This window comes from Callithrix jacchus, chromosome 6, assembly GCF_049354715.1.
Source record: "Callithrix jacchus isolate 240 chromosome 6, calJac240_pri, whole genome shotgun sequence".
NCBI lineage: Eukaryota > Metazoa > Chordata > Mammalia > Primates > Cebidae > Callithrix > Callithrix jacchus.
In genome coordinates, this window is record NC_133507.1 from 140,807,498 (window position 1) to 140,825,180 (window position 17,683).

Here is a 17,683-nt window from a genome sequence, read left to right on the forward strand (position 1 = left end):
CTAAGGAGGTTGAGGTGGGGAGATTGTTTGAGCCCAGAAGTTTGAGACCAGACTGGGCAACGTAGTAAAACTCCTTGGGGGGAAAAAATCAAAAAAGAAACAATTTGGGGGAAAGAATCTATCCCTAAATATCAACTTTGGGCTGTGCCTAATGGCTTTCCTTGAGCCCAGGAAGTTGAGGCTGCAGTAAGCCATGATTGTGCCACTGCACCCCAGCTTGGGTGAATGAGTTAGACGTCTCAAAAATAAATCAATGAAAATTTTAAAAATAAAGGGAAAATTTAACATGGTGATATTTTCAGCAAAAGGCAGAGAAGACTCCTCTCTAGGACACCCAGCTTGTGAAACGGCTGCCTTTGAGTCTGCACTTGGCTGTCATGCACCCAGGATGCACCAGGCACAAGTCGCAGCCACACTGCTTTTGGAGGTAACACCAGTCAACGAGGTGAAGTACAGTGAGGCCCTAGTTCCAGCACTATGGACAACTGAACAGTCAAAGTGTGTGTGCATTTTTAGGATTTGACAAATGAAAATAGCAGAACTGTGCCAGAAGAAACTATTTGATCTGTTCATATAGGGTGGGGGTGGAGCAACAGCAGAGAACACTTGAGGATGTTTCTCACCTAGGGTGCTCTGTGGTGACTCAGAGACTGCCCTGGCTCCTTTGGGTTATTCATCAAAGCCATTTTGAAGCAGGGACTGCTCGGTAGGAACTGAGCTTTCAACCAGAAAGACAACTTAGGAAATAGTTCCTGGCTGTGAGAACCTAAGAGGTATGAATGCTTCTGGATGGGAATAGTTCCTGGCTGTGAGAACCTAAGAGGTATGAATGCTTCTGGATGGGAATCTCAAAGACAATAGCAGTCATCAAATGGAATTGAGGCAGGTAGAAAAATTGGTTTCAAAAGGATCTAAAGATGATGGAAAACCTTTCAACAGTTAAGCAACTTAGATAACTAATAGGAAGAATTCAATGGGAAGAAAGATCCCAACTGGAAGCTCCAAAGAATGGGCTATATTGCTGATCAGGAAGGGAGATATAGGAAGTCTACACAGTTGGCTTAAATCTCATGTTGGTTAAACCTCATGTTGTTCACAGACTTGAACTGCAAATGAGAAAATCTAATGGGAAAACATTCCAGATCACTATAGAGCAATTCAAAGGAATGGCACAGGCTTGTAGGAAATGTATTGGGAATGAAATAGAGAAACCCATATTCAACAAGAAACAGGAATCATTAAACATGCGTTAACTCAAATGATCTACTTATTGACTGCAGTGAGTGCTTATTCACTATCACCACCAGCAGGGGCCTTATGCTTCTTGCCGAATGGCCACACAAATATACTCTCTGTTTTCAATAAGCCCACAATCTGCCACAGCCTCCTGAGTAGCTGGGACTACAGGTGCACATCACCATGCTAATTAAAAAAAATTTTTTTAAATGTTTTGCAGAGATGGGGTTTCACCGTGTTGCCTAGGCTGGTCTCGAACTCCTAGCCTCAAGCAATCCCTCCACCTCAGGCTCCCAAAGTGCTGGGATTACAGGCATAAGCCATGGAGTCCAGCCTTAAATTTCCCCTTTAGTACAATCCAGACACTCAATCTTTTCTTTAATTCAAAATATGATTGTACAGCTTATCCTTCTGAAATAATCTATTCCCTTTGTCTTGCTATTCTAATTTTGTAAAACTTCCTGCCAGATTTAATTCACACCTATAAAACAGGGCAACACAATGGACATTACCATTACCAGAAAACCACTCAAGGTGGGCCAACAGTATCACCTTCAAAGGTTACCGCACTGTTATTATTATTACTGTTATATATAAAACAAAATCATTATTACCAGCTGTGCCTCCCACCACTAGTGCCTCCCCATTCCTCCCACATGTGACAGGGCGCCCTGGAAACCCTCAGGCAGCAATGCTGAATGAAACTGGCAGTCTTGCCTTCTCGTGTGGCATTAGGCTTTTTCTGTCCTGAGTAAGGACTATCTTTACCATGCATGATTCCCAACAGTACCGCTCTTGACCCCTGAGTGGAGACCCACACCCTGTGGGGCTTCCCTATCAGCTCCAACCCCTTTCACCACCCCCTGCTCAGCCTTCAAGGCCTCAGGTGGGAGGGAAAAGCCAGGATGAAGTGCCAATCAAGAGGATCACCCTTCTTTACTCCATTCTCCTCTCTTCTGTTACCCATTTCTGACTGGCCGTCAGTCCTATCAGGGGTCCATAAAGCTGGGAGGACTCTGGCCCGGGAGAGGGGGGTAGGGGTTAGGCAAACAGGACAGGGAGGCAGTTGGTTGAAATTTAACCACAATATTCTCGGTCTCTATTGTTTTGAGTGAGGCCCAATATTTCCACAGCAGGATTATAGGATCTGATTAACCATGTTAGACAACAATGCTGAGCTGGGATGGGCTTCCCCTTCCAGCTGCCAATATGAAAAAGTAAATACAACACATTTCAAAAGGGACTCCCAGCAGCCCCTGAGCCCTACTCCCCAATTCTAACTCGGATACTGTTTTGGGCCCCAGAGTAAAGTGAGGGAGGAAGAGTGTGGCACTGCATGCTCCTTTAACTACTGGCCCTTGGCCCAGTAGGACAAGTAATTCTGGCACAATCTTCCCAGGTGAGTCAATGGCTGTGCGCTCCCCACACCCTGGAGCTCTTCCAGTGCCTCTTCCGGGTTCCCCTGGTAGGCAGGCCCAGATTCTCAAGAACCCATGAGAGTTGGGTGCTGAGTGGGTAGAAGGATAGCAAAATCTGTTGGGCTCCAAATAGAGAAACTGAGTGGGATGGGACTTAATAGCTCAGAAGAGTGATGAAGCCTTTGCTAGAATACTTGGGTGCTACCTAATGACTTCCCATGTGCTAGGGTAGAGAACTGAGAGCCCAGATCTGACAGGATACATAAAAAGTCACCACAAAGAAAGTCTCAGAAGATGGGATGAAAGTTCAAGAAGAGATGGACTTCTAGATTCTCAAATAGAGAAGGATCCCCTACGGTCCCTCTTCCTCAGAGCAGACAAGCTACTGTATACCCTCCACGTACTGGATGTTCCCCTCATGGTGAGATCTTCTGAGGCCTTGGCCAAGAACACAAGGGAGAAACAGAGCAATGAGCTGCCCTGGACAAGAGTATCCTGCAGCAGCTTCCAGGGGGTCACCGCAGCTGGGAACACCCCCTCCTCCAAAGTGTGGGCTTCCTTCTCTTCCTGCATTCCCCTCTGTATCTAAGGGCCTACTATGTAATCCATTACAATTTTGCTAGTCCATACATTTATGGATGTTGGTAACAGAGAGTAGGAAGCAAAGTTCTCCTTTTGAACAGTTTTTTCAAGAAAAATTAGGAGACAGAAACTACTTGACAGCAGAGCTTAGAAAAACATATCCTGATTGTATCAAAACCTAGTTGACATAAAATTATATTCTTTAATGGTATACCACCCCTGCAGTGATATTTTCTGAGTTACGGTTAAAACTGACCCTGCTCTCAAATAGCATATTCTGATGAAAGGATGAAAACAGAAAAGTGCACAGAAAATGTGTATTAACACAGTCTACATTAACAGCGTAAGCAGAACAGACAAAGTGAGTTTACTATTTCATGAGGAAGGGTTATTAAGATAATTTAGGCTTACCCTATACTCTTTGGAGCAAATCTGTGTAGTTTTGTAAGTAGGAGAAAATGAGAGACAGAATAAATGGAGAGAGGAAAGTACTCCTGGTGACAATGTCAGGAATGAGACCAGGAGCAGCACAGCCTTTCCCATTCCCACTCCTCCCGCCAGCTTTGTACAGAGTACACATGGGGCCCCTGCTTATCTCCCAGCAGATGTAGGCTAAGAAGGAGGTAAGGGCTTGGGAAAATGGGAGGTGTAAGTGAAAAGGAAGGAAAGAAAAGGGAGTCCAAATGTACTGCTGAATAAAAACAAGAAGCAGTAGGGCTGAGTATCAAGATGTGAGCATCTCTCCTTCTCCCAGTGCTCACCATAGGTGTGCTGTACCAGGCCTGTGGAAGGACTTTTGGTCTCAGCAGGTTAGATTCTTTCCAGTTCAGAGCATAGGAGCACGATCTCACTCTTTGCCACATTACACCATAGGAATTCCCTCCTCAAGAGTCAGGGTAAGATGAGACTAGAAGCGTTCTTCCTGCCTTCTCAATAACTTTGCTGTCCCTTGGAAATACTCCTTGATCTGGGAGACTGGCTGCCTGGTGACAAGAGAAGAGAATGACCCTGATGGCATCTTTTAGGACCGAGCCTGAGCTTTGCTTTTAAGGGTTACTGGGGAAGCCCCATTGGGGCATGAGAAAAGGAGGTACTACCCAGCTAGAGTGGAAAGGGATGAGGCTTTCTCTCCAAGCAAAGAGCATGCCTGTCCTAGCTAACTATGGGGGGCCAGCAGCAAGGCCAAGTAGGCCTTGCAACCTAGGTGGCGCTATTTCTCTACTTTTTAGGTCAAGTTTCTGCAGGAACTTCCTCGAGGTCCCAAGTCCTGCTCCTGGTTTGCTGGCTTGCTCGTGTAAACCACCTTATATTATTTTTTTTTCTAAAAATACTCCAAAGCAATTGAAAGAGTCCCTTCTCCCACCAGCCAGCCCTGGCCCCAGCCCCAGCCCCGAGGAGCGGGCGGGTAGGCGGGGAGGTGGGCCACTGCTTTATTAAACACAGGGAAAACTAATATTTACGGAATAAAATTTATGGAGCAGCCACGAGAATTCAACCCTTTTATGTGCATGTGGAGTGGGGGTTGGGCCAGGCTGGGGGCCTCAGGGAGGGGCCCAAGCCAGGGGGCAGGGCTGGAATACAGCCTGGCTAGGCCAATTTGTCAAAGCAGGGATTTCCCTGGAGTTGCCTTAGGATGAATGATTCTCAACCACCACCCCTAGCTTTGTGGGGTAAGGGCTTCAGGGCAAGTATGCCTCAGACCACCGGTAGCAATGTTTCTCTAAGGATGCATTTAAGCAATACCCCCATGGAGACAGCAGCCTTTGGGGATGATGGGGGCAGTAGACAGAAGGTTACTAGCTATACTCTTAACCTTTTTAGAAAGTCACACATTCTTTTTGAGAACATGAACAAAATTATGCTCTTAAGATTTTACCTACAATTTTGAAGGATTCACAAGCCCCCAGCCCTGCTGTGATGAAAAATGCCTTGAGTCTGTGATCTTAGAATACAGGGAGTGTCCAGGGTGAAGAACCTGTATTTTCTCCAAGCTTGCTGGGGAAGCCTTTCCATTTTCCATGTGCCTTGTAGATACTAAAAGCTGGCTGTCTAAATTATGCTGAAAAGAAACTAAATATCGGCCAGGCGCAGTGGCTCATGCCTGTAATCCCAGCACTTTGAAAGACCAAGGCAGGTAGGTCACCTACAGTCATGAGTTCAAGACCAGCCTGATCAACATGGTGAAAACCCATCTCTACTAAAAATGCAAAAATTAGCTGGGTGTGGTGGCAGGCACCTCTAATCCCAGGTATGCGGGAGGCTGAGGCAGGAGAATCCCTTGTGAGCCAAAATCGGGCCACTGCACTCCAGCCTGGGCAACAAGAGCAAGACTGTCTTAAAAAAGAAAAAAAAAAAAAAAGCAAAGTAAGCCAGCTTCAGCTGTTCCCAATTCACTTTGATGACAGTCACTACCACACAGCACACTCTAGGTCCTGTGGTAAAGGAGGTAAAGGAAAGTTATCAGCAGTGATTGGGAATGAGCCTTGGTAGAGCTCTCAGACTCTGCTAGCAGGAAAACGCATGAGGGTAAGTCGTGGAGTCCTCAAGAGCTCCCTCCTTGAAGAGCCCATGGGGAGCAGAGCATCCTACTGAAATGAGGCAAGATCATGGGATGAGGACATGACTGGAAAGAAGGACCTAACATCCTTTCTAGAAAATAAATGTTTTCATTAATATATATAATAATGCTGTTAAGAACTCAGCTGTCTGGCTCAAATTCTGGCTGTCACTTATTAGCTGTGTGACCTTTGATAAGTCACTTCCTTCAAGACCCAATTTCCTAGGGTGTTAACAGCCTCTTCCTCATATGATGCTGAGGTCATGTCAGGTGCTCATTAGAGTACCTGGTATACATTAACTGTTGAATAAATGTTAGCTATTTATTATTGTTGCTCTTATTATTATTGTTTGATCATCTTTTCTCCAGACTTGATGTCAGGACAGAACCAGTATATATATATATATATATATATATATATATATATATACATATACATATATACATATACATATACATATACATATACATATACATATACATATACATATACATATATACATATACATATACTGGATATATGAATAAGGAGGCATTTAATCATCAAAAGTAAATAAACCAGAAATGGGACAGGTGCAATGGCTCATGCCTGTAATCCCAGCACTTTGGGAGGCCAAGGTGGGCAGATTGCTTGAGGCCAGGAGTTCAAGACCAGCCTGAGAAACATGGCGAAGCCTCAGATCTACAAAAAAATACAAACATTAGCTAGGCGTGATGTGTGCCTGCAGTCCCAGCTACTGAAGAGGCCGAGGTGGGAGGACTTTTGAGCCCAAGAGGCCAAGGCTGCGGTGAGCTGTGATCGTGCTACTCTATTGTTGAATGAGACACTGTCTCAAAATCAAAAATGAACAAATGCCTTCTGCACTGTGCTCCTGAGTCCTTCCTCTACCCAACAGTTTCCCATGAACTTCTGAGTTCTACTTTCATTCCTGCCTCTCCAAGGCAAAGTTTCAGGCAATCTTACCTATAGAGGAAAACCTGGCAGAGAAGGTCAAGGGACTCTGCCAGTCCTGAGATGCCAAAGGGCTGTCTTTCTGTCTAAGATCCTGCCTATCTCATGCAGCTTTTACATGTTTTCCTGCTAGTTACTATTAGCTATAGAGGCCAATTCTGTTGTCCCAGAGAACTGCTGTAGTCATTTCCTGTTCCCATCATACTCTCTTATCTTTTCTAACTAAGTTACTTGAAGTGGGGTAGAGGGCAAGAAAGTCATATTCTTTTTTCTCTCACCCCAGGGGGAACCTACCTCAGCCCTAATGCTCGAAGCACTATGCAATTTCAACCCCACATGGTAGTTTAACCTGTTACCTATGCTTTGGAAAGAAAGAGAAAAATGCATTCAAGTCTGGCAAAGGAAAGCAGCAACCATCTCTCTGTCTTGTGCCCGCCATGAAGAAAGTTTTTGAGATCAAAGTTTCTGATGGAGGCTTAGCTCCGGCCACTGCAGAGAAGTTTAAGAATCTGAAGGACTGAGGACTAGATTTCATCTAGAGGCAACAATGGGGTGGGGACCCAGTGAAATCAGTTGGGTTATGAGTTCCACAGCATAAGTAATCACAAAAGCGGGGGAGTGTGAGTGCTTTTTATTCCAAGCAAAAGAGAAAAGTGGGTCTCTGAGGAGCATCTGCAGCTGGCTAGCTAGAGACTCTAGGGAAAGGTAGACAAGGCTTCCTGAGTGTGTTGTGCTTTCTTGCTGACTTGCCCTATATACCTAAAGGCCATGGTAGAAACCTGAATCTACAGAACCTCCACCAAAAGAGAGGCGAGTCTGAGATTCTCAGAGACTGGCTTCCACTTGAACGGCAAAGGTCAATTCCCAGTTCTCTCGCCCTTACAGTAGGCCCCTGACTGTATCACTGTTGTAGAGGTATTGCTGCCATGCAAGCTCCTTTCAAGGTGAAGCTTGGAAGCTATTCTCCAAGTCCATCCTTAGTAGCTGGGGCCACAACAGGTTAACTGAAAAGCCCCCTTGGTTTCTTCCTCTTGACCTTTGACAGCTGTGGTCTCTGCAGAGGGCCTGAAGTACCCTAGAAAAAAGGGAACCCAAGTTAGTAGGGGTTTTGAAATAGTTCCACTGAAGTTAGGAAAGGAACTTTCTTCCTCTCATGGCTCCTGGTTAGGATGAGGCCTTCTTTTCTTTTTTTTTTTTTCACCCAGGCTGGAGTACACTGGCACAATCAGAGCTCAGAACTCCTGGGCTTAAGCAATCTGCTTGTCTCAGCCTCCCAAGTAGCTGAGACCACAGGCACAAGCCACCATGGCTGGCTAATTTTGTGTTTTTTGTAGAGATAGGGGTTCGCTTTGTTGCCCAGGCTATTCAACCTGGCTTCAAGTGATCCTCCTGCCTTGGCCTCCCAATGGCTGTACTAACAAGTGTGAGCCACCATGCCCAGCCAGAAGGAGGAGGCATTCAGGAAGTGTCTGACATAGGTATTTTGAAGTCTATGTCAGGCAGTAAATGTGAGGTAAGACCCTAAGCAGGAGATGTGGATGTCCCTTCTCCCCCAAGGAATAGCCTTGCTATCACTGGCCATCACTGGAAGTGGGATAAAGTGAAAGAGGAGTCAGGACACATCATTCTGTACAAGAACTACAGAGAAAGGATGGCAAGGGAAGGTGTGCAAGATCTTCCCTTGCCGTCCATCTAGACACCTACAATTGGAAACAACATGTCCAACTAGATACCTACTATTTGGAAGCCTAGTCACAAATATCCCTCAATATTGTTGAAGCAGTGCCAACGAAGTGACAACTGCAGGGACCACTGGCTCGGGGGCTATCAGTGCCAACTCTCAGGACACCAACCGGGAAGCTGCTCTGACTCACCAAGGACTCTTTCTCAGGCGCTGAGAGGGTTGGGGCTGAAGAGACCAGTTCTTCTGGCTGATTTTGATGCTGGCTATCAATTGCTTCCAGGGAAGCACTGTTTGAGGTCTGAGGATCTCCTGAAATCAGAAAGATCAAGAGAAGATAATAATAAATGCCTTTTTTCTTATCAGGAAGACATTAGCATTTACCAAGCATTCTGATAAAGGCCAGGGTTTGGTTCAAATATATAAGCAGACAGAAGTAGCCACAAGTCCAACTTCCAGCTGACTTTCGGAAAGCCCTGTTTCTGCCATGAAGATTTCCCCAGACCCACTTTCAGCAGGTAGGATAAGTGTTTCCTCGACTCAAAATAGCCAGCTATTTTTCTACATATTCCCTAATATGTCTCAGGTAGGGAGAGGGAGATTAATCTTTTTTTTTTTTTTTGCTATGTTGTCCAGGCTGGTCTCAGGCCTCTCTCACCTCAGCCTCCAAAAGTGTGCGGGTTACTGGTCTGAGCCACTGCACCCAGTCAGGGAAACTAATGATTCTCTTGGTGCTTTTGCTAACCCTTCTAAGCACCTAGACCAATGCCATCCCATCGAACTTTCTGCAATGATGGAAATGTTCTGTGTTTGCATTAACTTGGTAGCCACGAGCCATATGCGGCTACTAATCGCTTGAAATGTGGCTAGTGCAAAAGAGAAGATACAGTTTTAGTTTTATTTCATTTTTATTAATTTAAGCTTAAATAGCTACATGTGGCTAGAAAACTATCATATTGGACAGCATCAACCTAGATCTTAATTGTATCCTCAGACAGACCAGGTACCTCTGGAGTGCTCACCAGCGCCCTGATGCTTCTGTCCCACTTGGACCTCTCGTTTGGCAACTGCCACGTACAGACTCTGAAGATTCATGACAAAGGGTCTTCCATCACCAATGCTGCATGCCTCTGGCAGTTTCTGTAAAAGAGGGGAGATACTGTCATTGGTTATACTGTATTACCAGAGAAGAGATCTAATATCCCATTTGCAGAACCAGCATCAACCCCAAATGAATTCATCTAAAGCAGTTAGCTCCAACAGGGGGCGTCCATATCCAAGCCAGGTGGGACCAATATAAAGATTTCTTGGGACACCTCCTCTGAAGGGCAACTCAAAATGTGTATCTTATTTCCCCTAATCTTTAGGTCTATTATGTTTTCCCATGAATACCCTATAGATTTCTAGGCTCTTTTTCCAAAGGGATGATTTCTTGAGGCTATTTTAGGAAATCATTTCGCCTAAATTTTCCCTGAGCTGTACAAATTACAATTTTCATTAAATTCATTCCTAAACTAGAGAAAAATTCAGGATAAAGGAGAGAGAGCAAAATGGCAATTAATGACAGACTGAGAGACAAGAAAAATTATGGAGCTGTGATATTCAGGCAGAGGAGACAGGAAAAATAAAGTCGACAAAGTTTTTGAGGTCTCCCTGCCATTTTCCATTCCCACTGCTGTCCCGCCAGCCTTTACCATCACCCACATGCTCACAGTGAGCTGAGATTCCCCCAAGAGAGTGAAAGCTGTTCTTGAGGGGTAAGAAAACCTTACTCTTTTAAAGTATAAAGTGTGCATGCACACACACACACGCACACACATAGTACATAAATAGATTTTTGGTATATCTGTGGCATTAAAATTTCCAGAGAGAGAGTGATTAGGAAAAAATGTCTTAAAAGGTTCTTTAGAGAAGTGATAATTTTAAAAAGACTGGGAAAGACTGCTATGATTACATTATATTTGTTTCTTTCCCTACAGAACAAACTGTGGACTTATATCCAGAGCAAAATGCTTTGCATAGTTGTAGTTTCATACACTTGGCTGAACTGGGTTGAGGTCATGGCCGAAGCCTGAACAAAGTGCAATAAAAATGAGATGAAAGAGTAGGGTATCTAGTGGTCCCAAATTTGGCTGCACTTCGGAATCCTGGAAAAGGCCCAGAACTATTTCACCTGTCCCTAGGCGTGAAAATCACCATGGTTCCCAGCCAACTTAGCAGGTCCCCAGGAGCAGCCACGCCAGCAGCTCACATGGGAACCAACCCAAGAATCCTGGATTGGCCCATATCTTGGGTCAAGGGCACCTTTTTGTGCTATAAGGGCATTCATTTCTGAAAACCCCCATGGAAGAAGAATAGAAAAGAGAAAGTGTGAGAAGTAGGAAAGCAGGTGTTAAACCAGTCAGTATTATGCAGTTAAGGAAGGAGGTGGTAGCTGAAAACCTTGTCGATTACCAGGAAATGTCACATACATTTCTACTCCAACCCTATCCCCATAAAGACTATATCAGACCTGGACTTTCACTGGAAACCACAAGCAATGAATCAGAACCCCAAGTCCAAACTTTTCCTCTAGCCAGTAATCACACTAGAAGTCTAACAGCCCTCTGGCAGCATTCCCTGAGGAATGAACTGAAACAGGGAAGGTAAACTATCGAGCCATACCACCTCTACCCTACCTCACTCTCCTTCCTAAGGTCAGCTCTCCAACTCCAAAGACACCTCCTTCAAAAGAGGGTTCTCTCCTCCATAGCCAGAGAGTCCTGATGGTGGGGAGGAAAATGGCTGCCCTCCTTCCTTATATCTTGACCTCTAGCATCTCCCTTCATACTACCCAAGAAATGTAGCCTCTCTTAGGGTCACTCACACATGATTTGATAGGCACCGTGCTGTCCACACAAATGTGTTAGGCAGAGTGAGGCAGTCCAGAGTCATTTCCCCTGCCCTTTCATGGAATTAAACAGACTCATCAATTTTCCAGGGCCATCTTTACTCAGCTCAAGTATTTAACCTCAAGACGAAGTGCCAAAAATGCTGGACCTGAGTCTAAATGTGAAACCTAATCTAAGCCCTTCCTCTGTCCTTCCCTTTCTCAGAGAGAACTGGTCCTGCAGTTGCCGGCAAAGTTAATCCACCTGACTATTCTCAGAAAAGTTCTAGGAGCAGCATATTGCTAGAGTTGTCAAATACTTAACATGTGCTAGGCATTGCTCTAGTACTTAAAATGTATTAAACCATTTTTGTGTTTTCTACTACCATTTCCCTGGCATCTAGAAGAACCCTGAGCTCATGGTAGAGGCTCAATAACTATTTGTGAATGAATGAGCATGGTAGGCACTAACATGGCCCCGTTTGGCTAGATAGTCCCCAGCTAGTAAGTGGTGGCACAGGATTAGAATCCAGGCAGTCTGGCTTCAGGGCCTACACATATAATTATCATCCTATTTACTTCTCTGAACAGCATTATTTTAGTCAAAAGGGCAATCCAGCTTCTCCCAGGATCACAACCTGCAATCTTTCACATCCCAGATCACCTGCCATCCAGCTGAGGAACAAGCTTCCTAAGGTGACAAGAAAAGGGAGCAGATAAAAAGGAGACAGCTGGACCAGACTGGAACCCGTAAGGGCTGAGAGGCCATACCCTTCATCCCATTCTAGCCATTCCCCATTATCATGGATTCCTTGGGCATCATTCTCAGAATATGCTAGGGAAGAGAGGTGGAGAGGCAGGAGCTTGGGAAAGAGAAACATTAGCTCCTGGGGCAGGACAATGGTAGTGGCTATCTGGGGCAGGCGGCAGAGATCAAAGGGAGAGTGCTGGAGGCAGGAGTAAGCAAAGTAAATACTGCCCCTCCTATAAGTGCAACTGAGCCAGGAGCACAGTGTACCGGCCACAATGCAGGTCACTGCCCAAAGTGGGGAGGGAAAGAAGAGTAAGGTCGGCCTACTTGTAGAACATGTTCATCTGATTAACCCAGAGTCAATTCTAAAAACAAAAGTTACTGAGATTCTACTATATTCGGGCACTACAGGAGTCGGGGCAGGGGAAACAGATGCATCAATCCTTCCCTCATAACAGGTCTGAGTTAATAGAAAGATAGATAATTCAGAGTCCCTACTTCAAAGAGTTTATATTTGCATGTGGGAGATAGGCAGACATAGGTTGTTTTGTTTCATTTTTCAAGTGATTTGCTATAACAGAGTTCTAAACAAAGGGTAATAGGAAACCAGAGAAGATTTTGACACAGAGTTCTGCAAAAAGCGCCAGAGGTGGTGACATCAAGGTAAGCCTTGCAAAGTTAGACTTTGGATGTGCTGGAAGCAAGTGAAGCACAAGGTGTGAAGACAGGATATGCAGATGTCTCACGGGAAACAAGATGAGAAGGCTAAGTTCACATTCACTAGTTTGCAGAGGACTTCATTTTCTGAATTAAGGTTATGCCCATGGGAATTTCCTTTTGTTTCACAAAGTGGCTTTCTCTACAACTGTTTGCCAAAGCTTCCTTGGCTCCAAACTCATATTGATAGAACAATGAGAAATCCAAAGCTGCTTCTAGGCTTCCCTTTTTAGACTCTCTGTTACATTTACTTAAACTCTTAGTACTTCCTCATTACTTACTTCTAGTACTGTGATTTTTCAACAGCCACAAGAGCTATATTATACTCCCATCTCCAATTCACTGGGACTTTGGACCCTTGTATACAGCTTTAACAGCAACTTTAGACAAACCAAAGTGACAGAAATCCTGTAGAGCATTTTATTTCCCCTTCTTGTCCCTACTGCAGCCAATCTTGGTTCCGAGGGTCCAACCTCTCCTCTTTGGAAGTAACTCTCATCTTCATCAGGTCTAAACTCACTCCCAGTGGTCCAGAAAGTCCAAGACTCTCCCAGGATTTGTTGGCGAGCTTCCAATTAGCACTTTCAACTAAAAATACATAATCTGCCTCTCCTCCCTGCCTCATTCCTCCTTTCCTCTGAGACTGTTTCTGAAGAGAAACTTTAGAAACCTGGGTAAGAAAGGCTAGATCTGATCTACTGCTCACCCTATAAATATGGGCCCACAGTCTGAAGATACAGATTTCACGAAGAAAAAGGGAAAACGAGCTAACTGGAGCTCTCCAGAGTCAGCCTTTGAGCAGGTCTTTGGTTCTGGCACCAGCCCCAGGGGGCTGGCATTGACCATCACAATATCACAAGGGCAGGGCCCCCAACATGTGACTTCCCTATGTAAGAATTCCACTCCTCCCTCTTGCAATGCGGTAAACATTGCTGGTCTGGATACAAACTTCCTTTCCCAGGTCTCCATTTAGGGAATCACGGCAATGTTCACCATTAGCTTATCTTAGGGATAAGAGCACATTAGAAAACTCTTTTAAGGTCTCAAATTGCCAGAGGGTTTGCCAGAATAAACAGAAAGGAACAAGAAAAGTAATTTAGGAAGAAGACTCTAAGGAGAAGGGCTCTTCAAGAAATGTAACTCCCCCTCTGCCAATCCATTCATATTTAGCAAACATTTACTGATCATCTACTGTGGTGTTTGGGACAATTTAGATGCTGGGAATATCCCAGTAACAAAAGAGATAAAATTCCCTGCCCTCTTGATGTTTACATTCTAGAGGGGAGATCACCAACAAATATAAAGCTAATTGAAATGTGTATTCTGTGAGATGGTACTACAACAATCGAAATGAAATCTCTAAATCAAAGATAATCTGAAATGGCCCTGGGTCCACGACACAGTAGTTTACCACAGCGGTAAAAGGCTGAGAGTCAGAAGGAAAGATGAACCCAACACCTGAGGATAGTATTGGGGTTTAAAAAAGAAAGTCCAAAGTGGCTTCTCACTCAAAACAGGAAGAAGCAAGACTATCCAATAATTAGGGAAAAAACTCCTAGAAAAAAAACAAATACACTTTACGTTCTGGCTTTAGAGTCTCAAAAATGTGGATTTGTACCTAAGATGGTCTTCTATTTGCTAGCTGTGACACTATGGGCAAGCCATCATGCTTAATGGTTTATTTTGAGAGAGGGGAGGGAAAAGAGAGACACTGGGAGTCAGGCACTGAGGGATCAAGACTAACAACACTGACATCACAGAATGTGTGAAAGGATTAAATGAGAGAATTGAGTAAGTGCCCACGAAATGTCTGCTCCTTCCCTTTGCAAGGACACTGAGACTTTTCTTGCCTGGCCCTACTCCAGTGAGTGCTAAGTAGGCTCAAGAAATGCCTTAATGATAAAGTACATAAAGAAACCAGGTCTGATCCAATTACAGATGGTCCCTGACTTAGGACTTTTCTATTTTACTGATGATGTGAAAGTGATAGGCATTCAATATGTTCCTTGACCTATGATGGGGCTATGTCTGGATAGTCTCATAAGTCTACAATGCACTTTCAACTCAGAATTTTTTTTTTTTTTTTTTTTGAGATGGAGTCTCGAGTCTTGATCTGTCGCTCAGGCTGGAGTGCAGTGGCACGATCTCGGCTCATAATTTCCATCTCCGGGGTTCAAGCGATTCTCCTGCCTTGGCCTCCAGAGTAGCTGGGACTACAGGTGCCTGCTAATTTTTGTATTTTTAGTAGAGACAGAGTTTCACCATGTTGACCAGGCTGGTCTTGAACTCCTGACCTTTGGTGCTCTGCCCGCCTTGGCCTCCCAAAGTGCTGGGATTATAAACGTGAGCCATCACACCTGGCTTTACTCAGGGTATTTTCAACTTAGGATGGATTTATTGAAATGTGGCTCCATTGTAAGCTGAGAAGCATCTGTATTAACTTCTCTTCACTGGCATCCCAAAGCATACTACTGTCTAGTAATGCAGTGACCAGTCAATGTCCAGATCAGGGAGACACGGCAATCTAGCCATGAGTAACCTCTGGGTAGTTCACTGTCCATCATCATCACACTAGCTGATTCCTCCGTCTCTAGTAGTGACCGAGGCAGCATGGCTTTTGCATCAGAAGGTCCTGGGTTTAAAGACTGGCTTTGCCAGTTACCAGCTATGTCACTCACCCCTTTTAGCCTCTGTTCCCTTACCAGAAAAATGGAGACCAACAGCTACTTTGATGAGGCTGATGGAAGGATTCCATGGGATGGTATGTGTAAAGGGTGCCTGCTCAGTAGGTATTGTCTTCCTACCTCCCCGCAAAAGCCCCTACTTCTCAAAGCTCTCCTTTACTCTCCAATTCTTCAGGACCTACTCAAGAGGCCAAGGTTTCATCTTCATTCTCTCCACCCTCTTTTTTGGGTGGCAAGTATAATAGTGAAGAGTAAAGCTGCTACTCTCTCCAGAAGCATGCAAAGCACAAACAGCTTGCTTCCAACAAAATTTTAGCAAGAGTATTCTACACAGCCCAACTTATCCCACAATGCTTCAACCAAGAACTCTCTCACCACCATTTCCTGCTTCCTAATGTGGGTTGTGCAAAATGATCTGCTACGTCATTTCCATTTTTAAGTAATATACTCTCAATAAGGGCTATTTGGAAAACACAAAAATAAGACCTGCAGATACGGGTCATAAAAATAGCTAACAGCCAAATGATTTTTGATGGGATTAATTTCAGTTTCCTCAGAGTCTGAGAGAAAAAAACTACTAGGACAGAGAAAAGAGATATGGTGGTGATGTCTGGATTTTTAGAAGACAACTATTTCATTCTCCTTTCTCCTCATTTCCATTTTCCACAGCAGCTCACTTAAGATGAGCTACCTCTTGAGTTTCAGAAAACATCCAACCCTGATACTGGGTCTCTCGCTTTGTCCTCACAGAATACTCCTTTATCAATTCACTGATCAGAAACCTTGGTGATTTGGGAGAAAACATAGTACCCTAAATACACAAGGCACACTGCCCTTGAAGCTCTTTATGTGAAACTGAAGAGAGAGCTGACACTGCCCTTGTGTTTGGTCTGATTTCACTTTGTTTGGGTCTGTGCCTGCAACAAGGTCTTCCCTGATCATTCTGCCCTGCTGCTGCCGACCTCACCATGCTCTATGATTAGCCTCCAGCACCTAAGCATCCACTCAGTGCTAGGCTATAAGGAAAATGAACACACAGACACTCAAACTTAATCTTGTATAGGTACCTTGCAAATTAATTAAATCATAGTCCAAGGCGCCCCTCCCCATTTTTAAAACAAGCTGGGAGAATGGATGCAGGCATACAGTCACATATGCAAACATGCATGTATGCAATCTAGTCAAGTTACTAAAACACTTTCTTTGTGGCCTCCCTTCAAAATGAGATAATATTGCTGTCTTTCTCTCATGATGCTGGAAATGCAATAGAGTAAGCTAGGTACAGAGTTCAAAACAGTTGGAGACAAAGTCCAGGTCCTTACGGATACTATTCAGATTTTTCTGGTTCAGTCTGTGGCTTGGCTAGCTCTCTGGACTGCAGAGTTAGAAGAGGAGGGGGATGGGAAGAAAGACTACAAAAAGAGGTCCAAACAGAAGTTTGGACTTTAATATTAACTTTGTAAGATTAACTTTGTAAATGCTTTCTGTGTGCTAGGTACTAGGCTATGCATTTTGATGCATTATCGCAATTAACCTCCACTGTTACCCTATCAATTGGGCTCTAAAATCATTCTCATTTTATTTAATTTTTTTTTTCTTATTTACTTGTCATGACTTGAAGCCCAATCTCATTTTATATATAAGAAAACAAAGGCTGGAAGAGATTCAGTAACTTGACCAAGGTCACAGCAGAATGGGGAAACAGAAGGCGCAGGAAGTTGAACTCTAGAACCTACACTTGAATCTCTATACTATAATGCCTCTTACCAATGAGACATCCATCTTTCCCCCTACCTCCTGCCTCTGTAAGGAAGTTGCCCCTGTGCTGAGGTCTAGTGGTACTAGAAGCTGGCTCTCACTTCCCTTCTTAAATCTCCAAATAGCTCAAGAGGCTGAAAGAGGGAAAAAACAAAATGCCCTCTAGAAAAGGAAAGTCTTACTTCACCCCTTGAGTGTCCTCCAAGTGTACTGGAAAATCAGAAAAATGAATCTCTGGTATGGGAAGTCTCTAGACTTGAATCTCCTTTTAAAATAAGTACAGCCCCTCAGAGTCATAGCAGGAAGGCCCCTCAGCTCTGCCCCCAAAGAAAAATAATGGTAAAGGGAGTGGAAGTGAAGGTGGGGGCGGGGCAGCTGCTCTCATAAGAGCCCTTTGTGGTGACTGCCTCTGAAAGGAGGTTTTGCTAGACAAGGTGGAACTTCTCAAGGTGACAAGCAAATGGTACAGACTGAGCTG

At 44.3% G+C, this 17,683-nt stretch overlaps 1 protein-coding gene across 6 annotated transcripts in view; it reads right to left on the reverse strand.

Moving 5' to 3' along the window:
• Positions 1-7,361: 7,361 nt before the first annotated feature.
• The window catches only part of NHEJ1 (non-homologous end joining factor 1), an 89,606-nt gene continuing 79,284 nt past the window's right edge, over positions 7,362-17,683 (reverse strand). For 3 of the 6 annotated variants that reach the window (XM_008999512.5, XM_035305793.3, XM_002749802.7), the window contains exons 6-8: positions 9,449-9,566; positions 8,620-8,738; positions 7,362-7,820 (exon numbers count right to left, since the gene is read on the reverse strand). In XM_008999512.5, coding sequence (XP_008997760.1) covers positions 7,746-7,820; positions 8,620-8,738; positions 9,449-9,566 — 312 coding nt within the window. In that variant the 3' untranslated portion in view covers positions 7,362-7,745. Of the gene's footprint in view, positions 7,821-8,619; positions 8,739-9,433; positions 9,567-17,683 lie in introns of all 6 variants that reach the window. The other 3 variants (XM_008999511.5, XM_035305792.3, XM_008999510.5) reach the window with 1 other exon arrangement.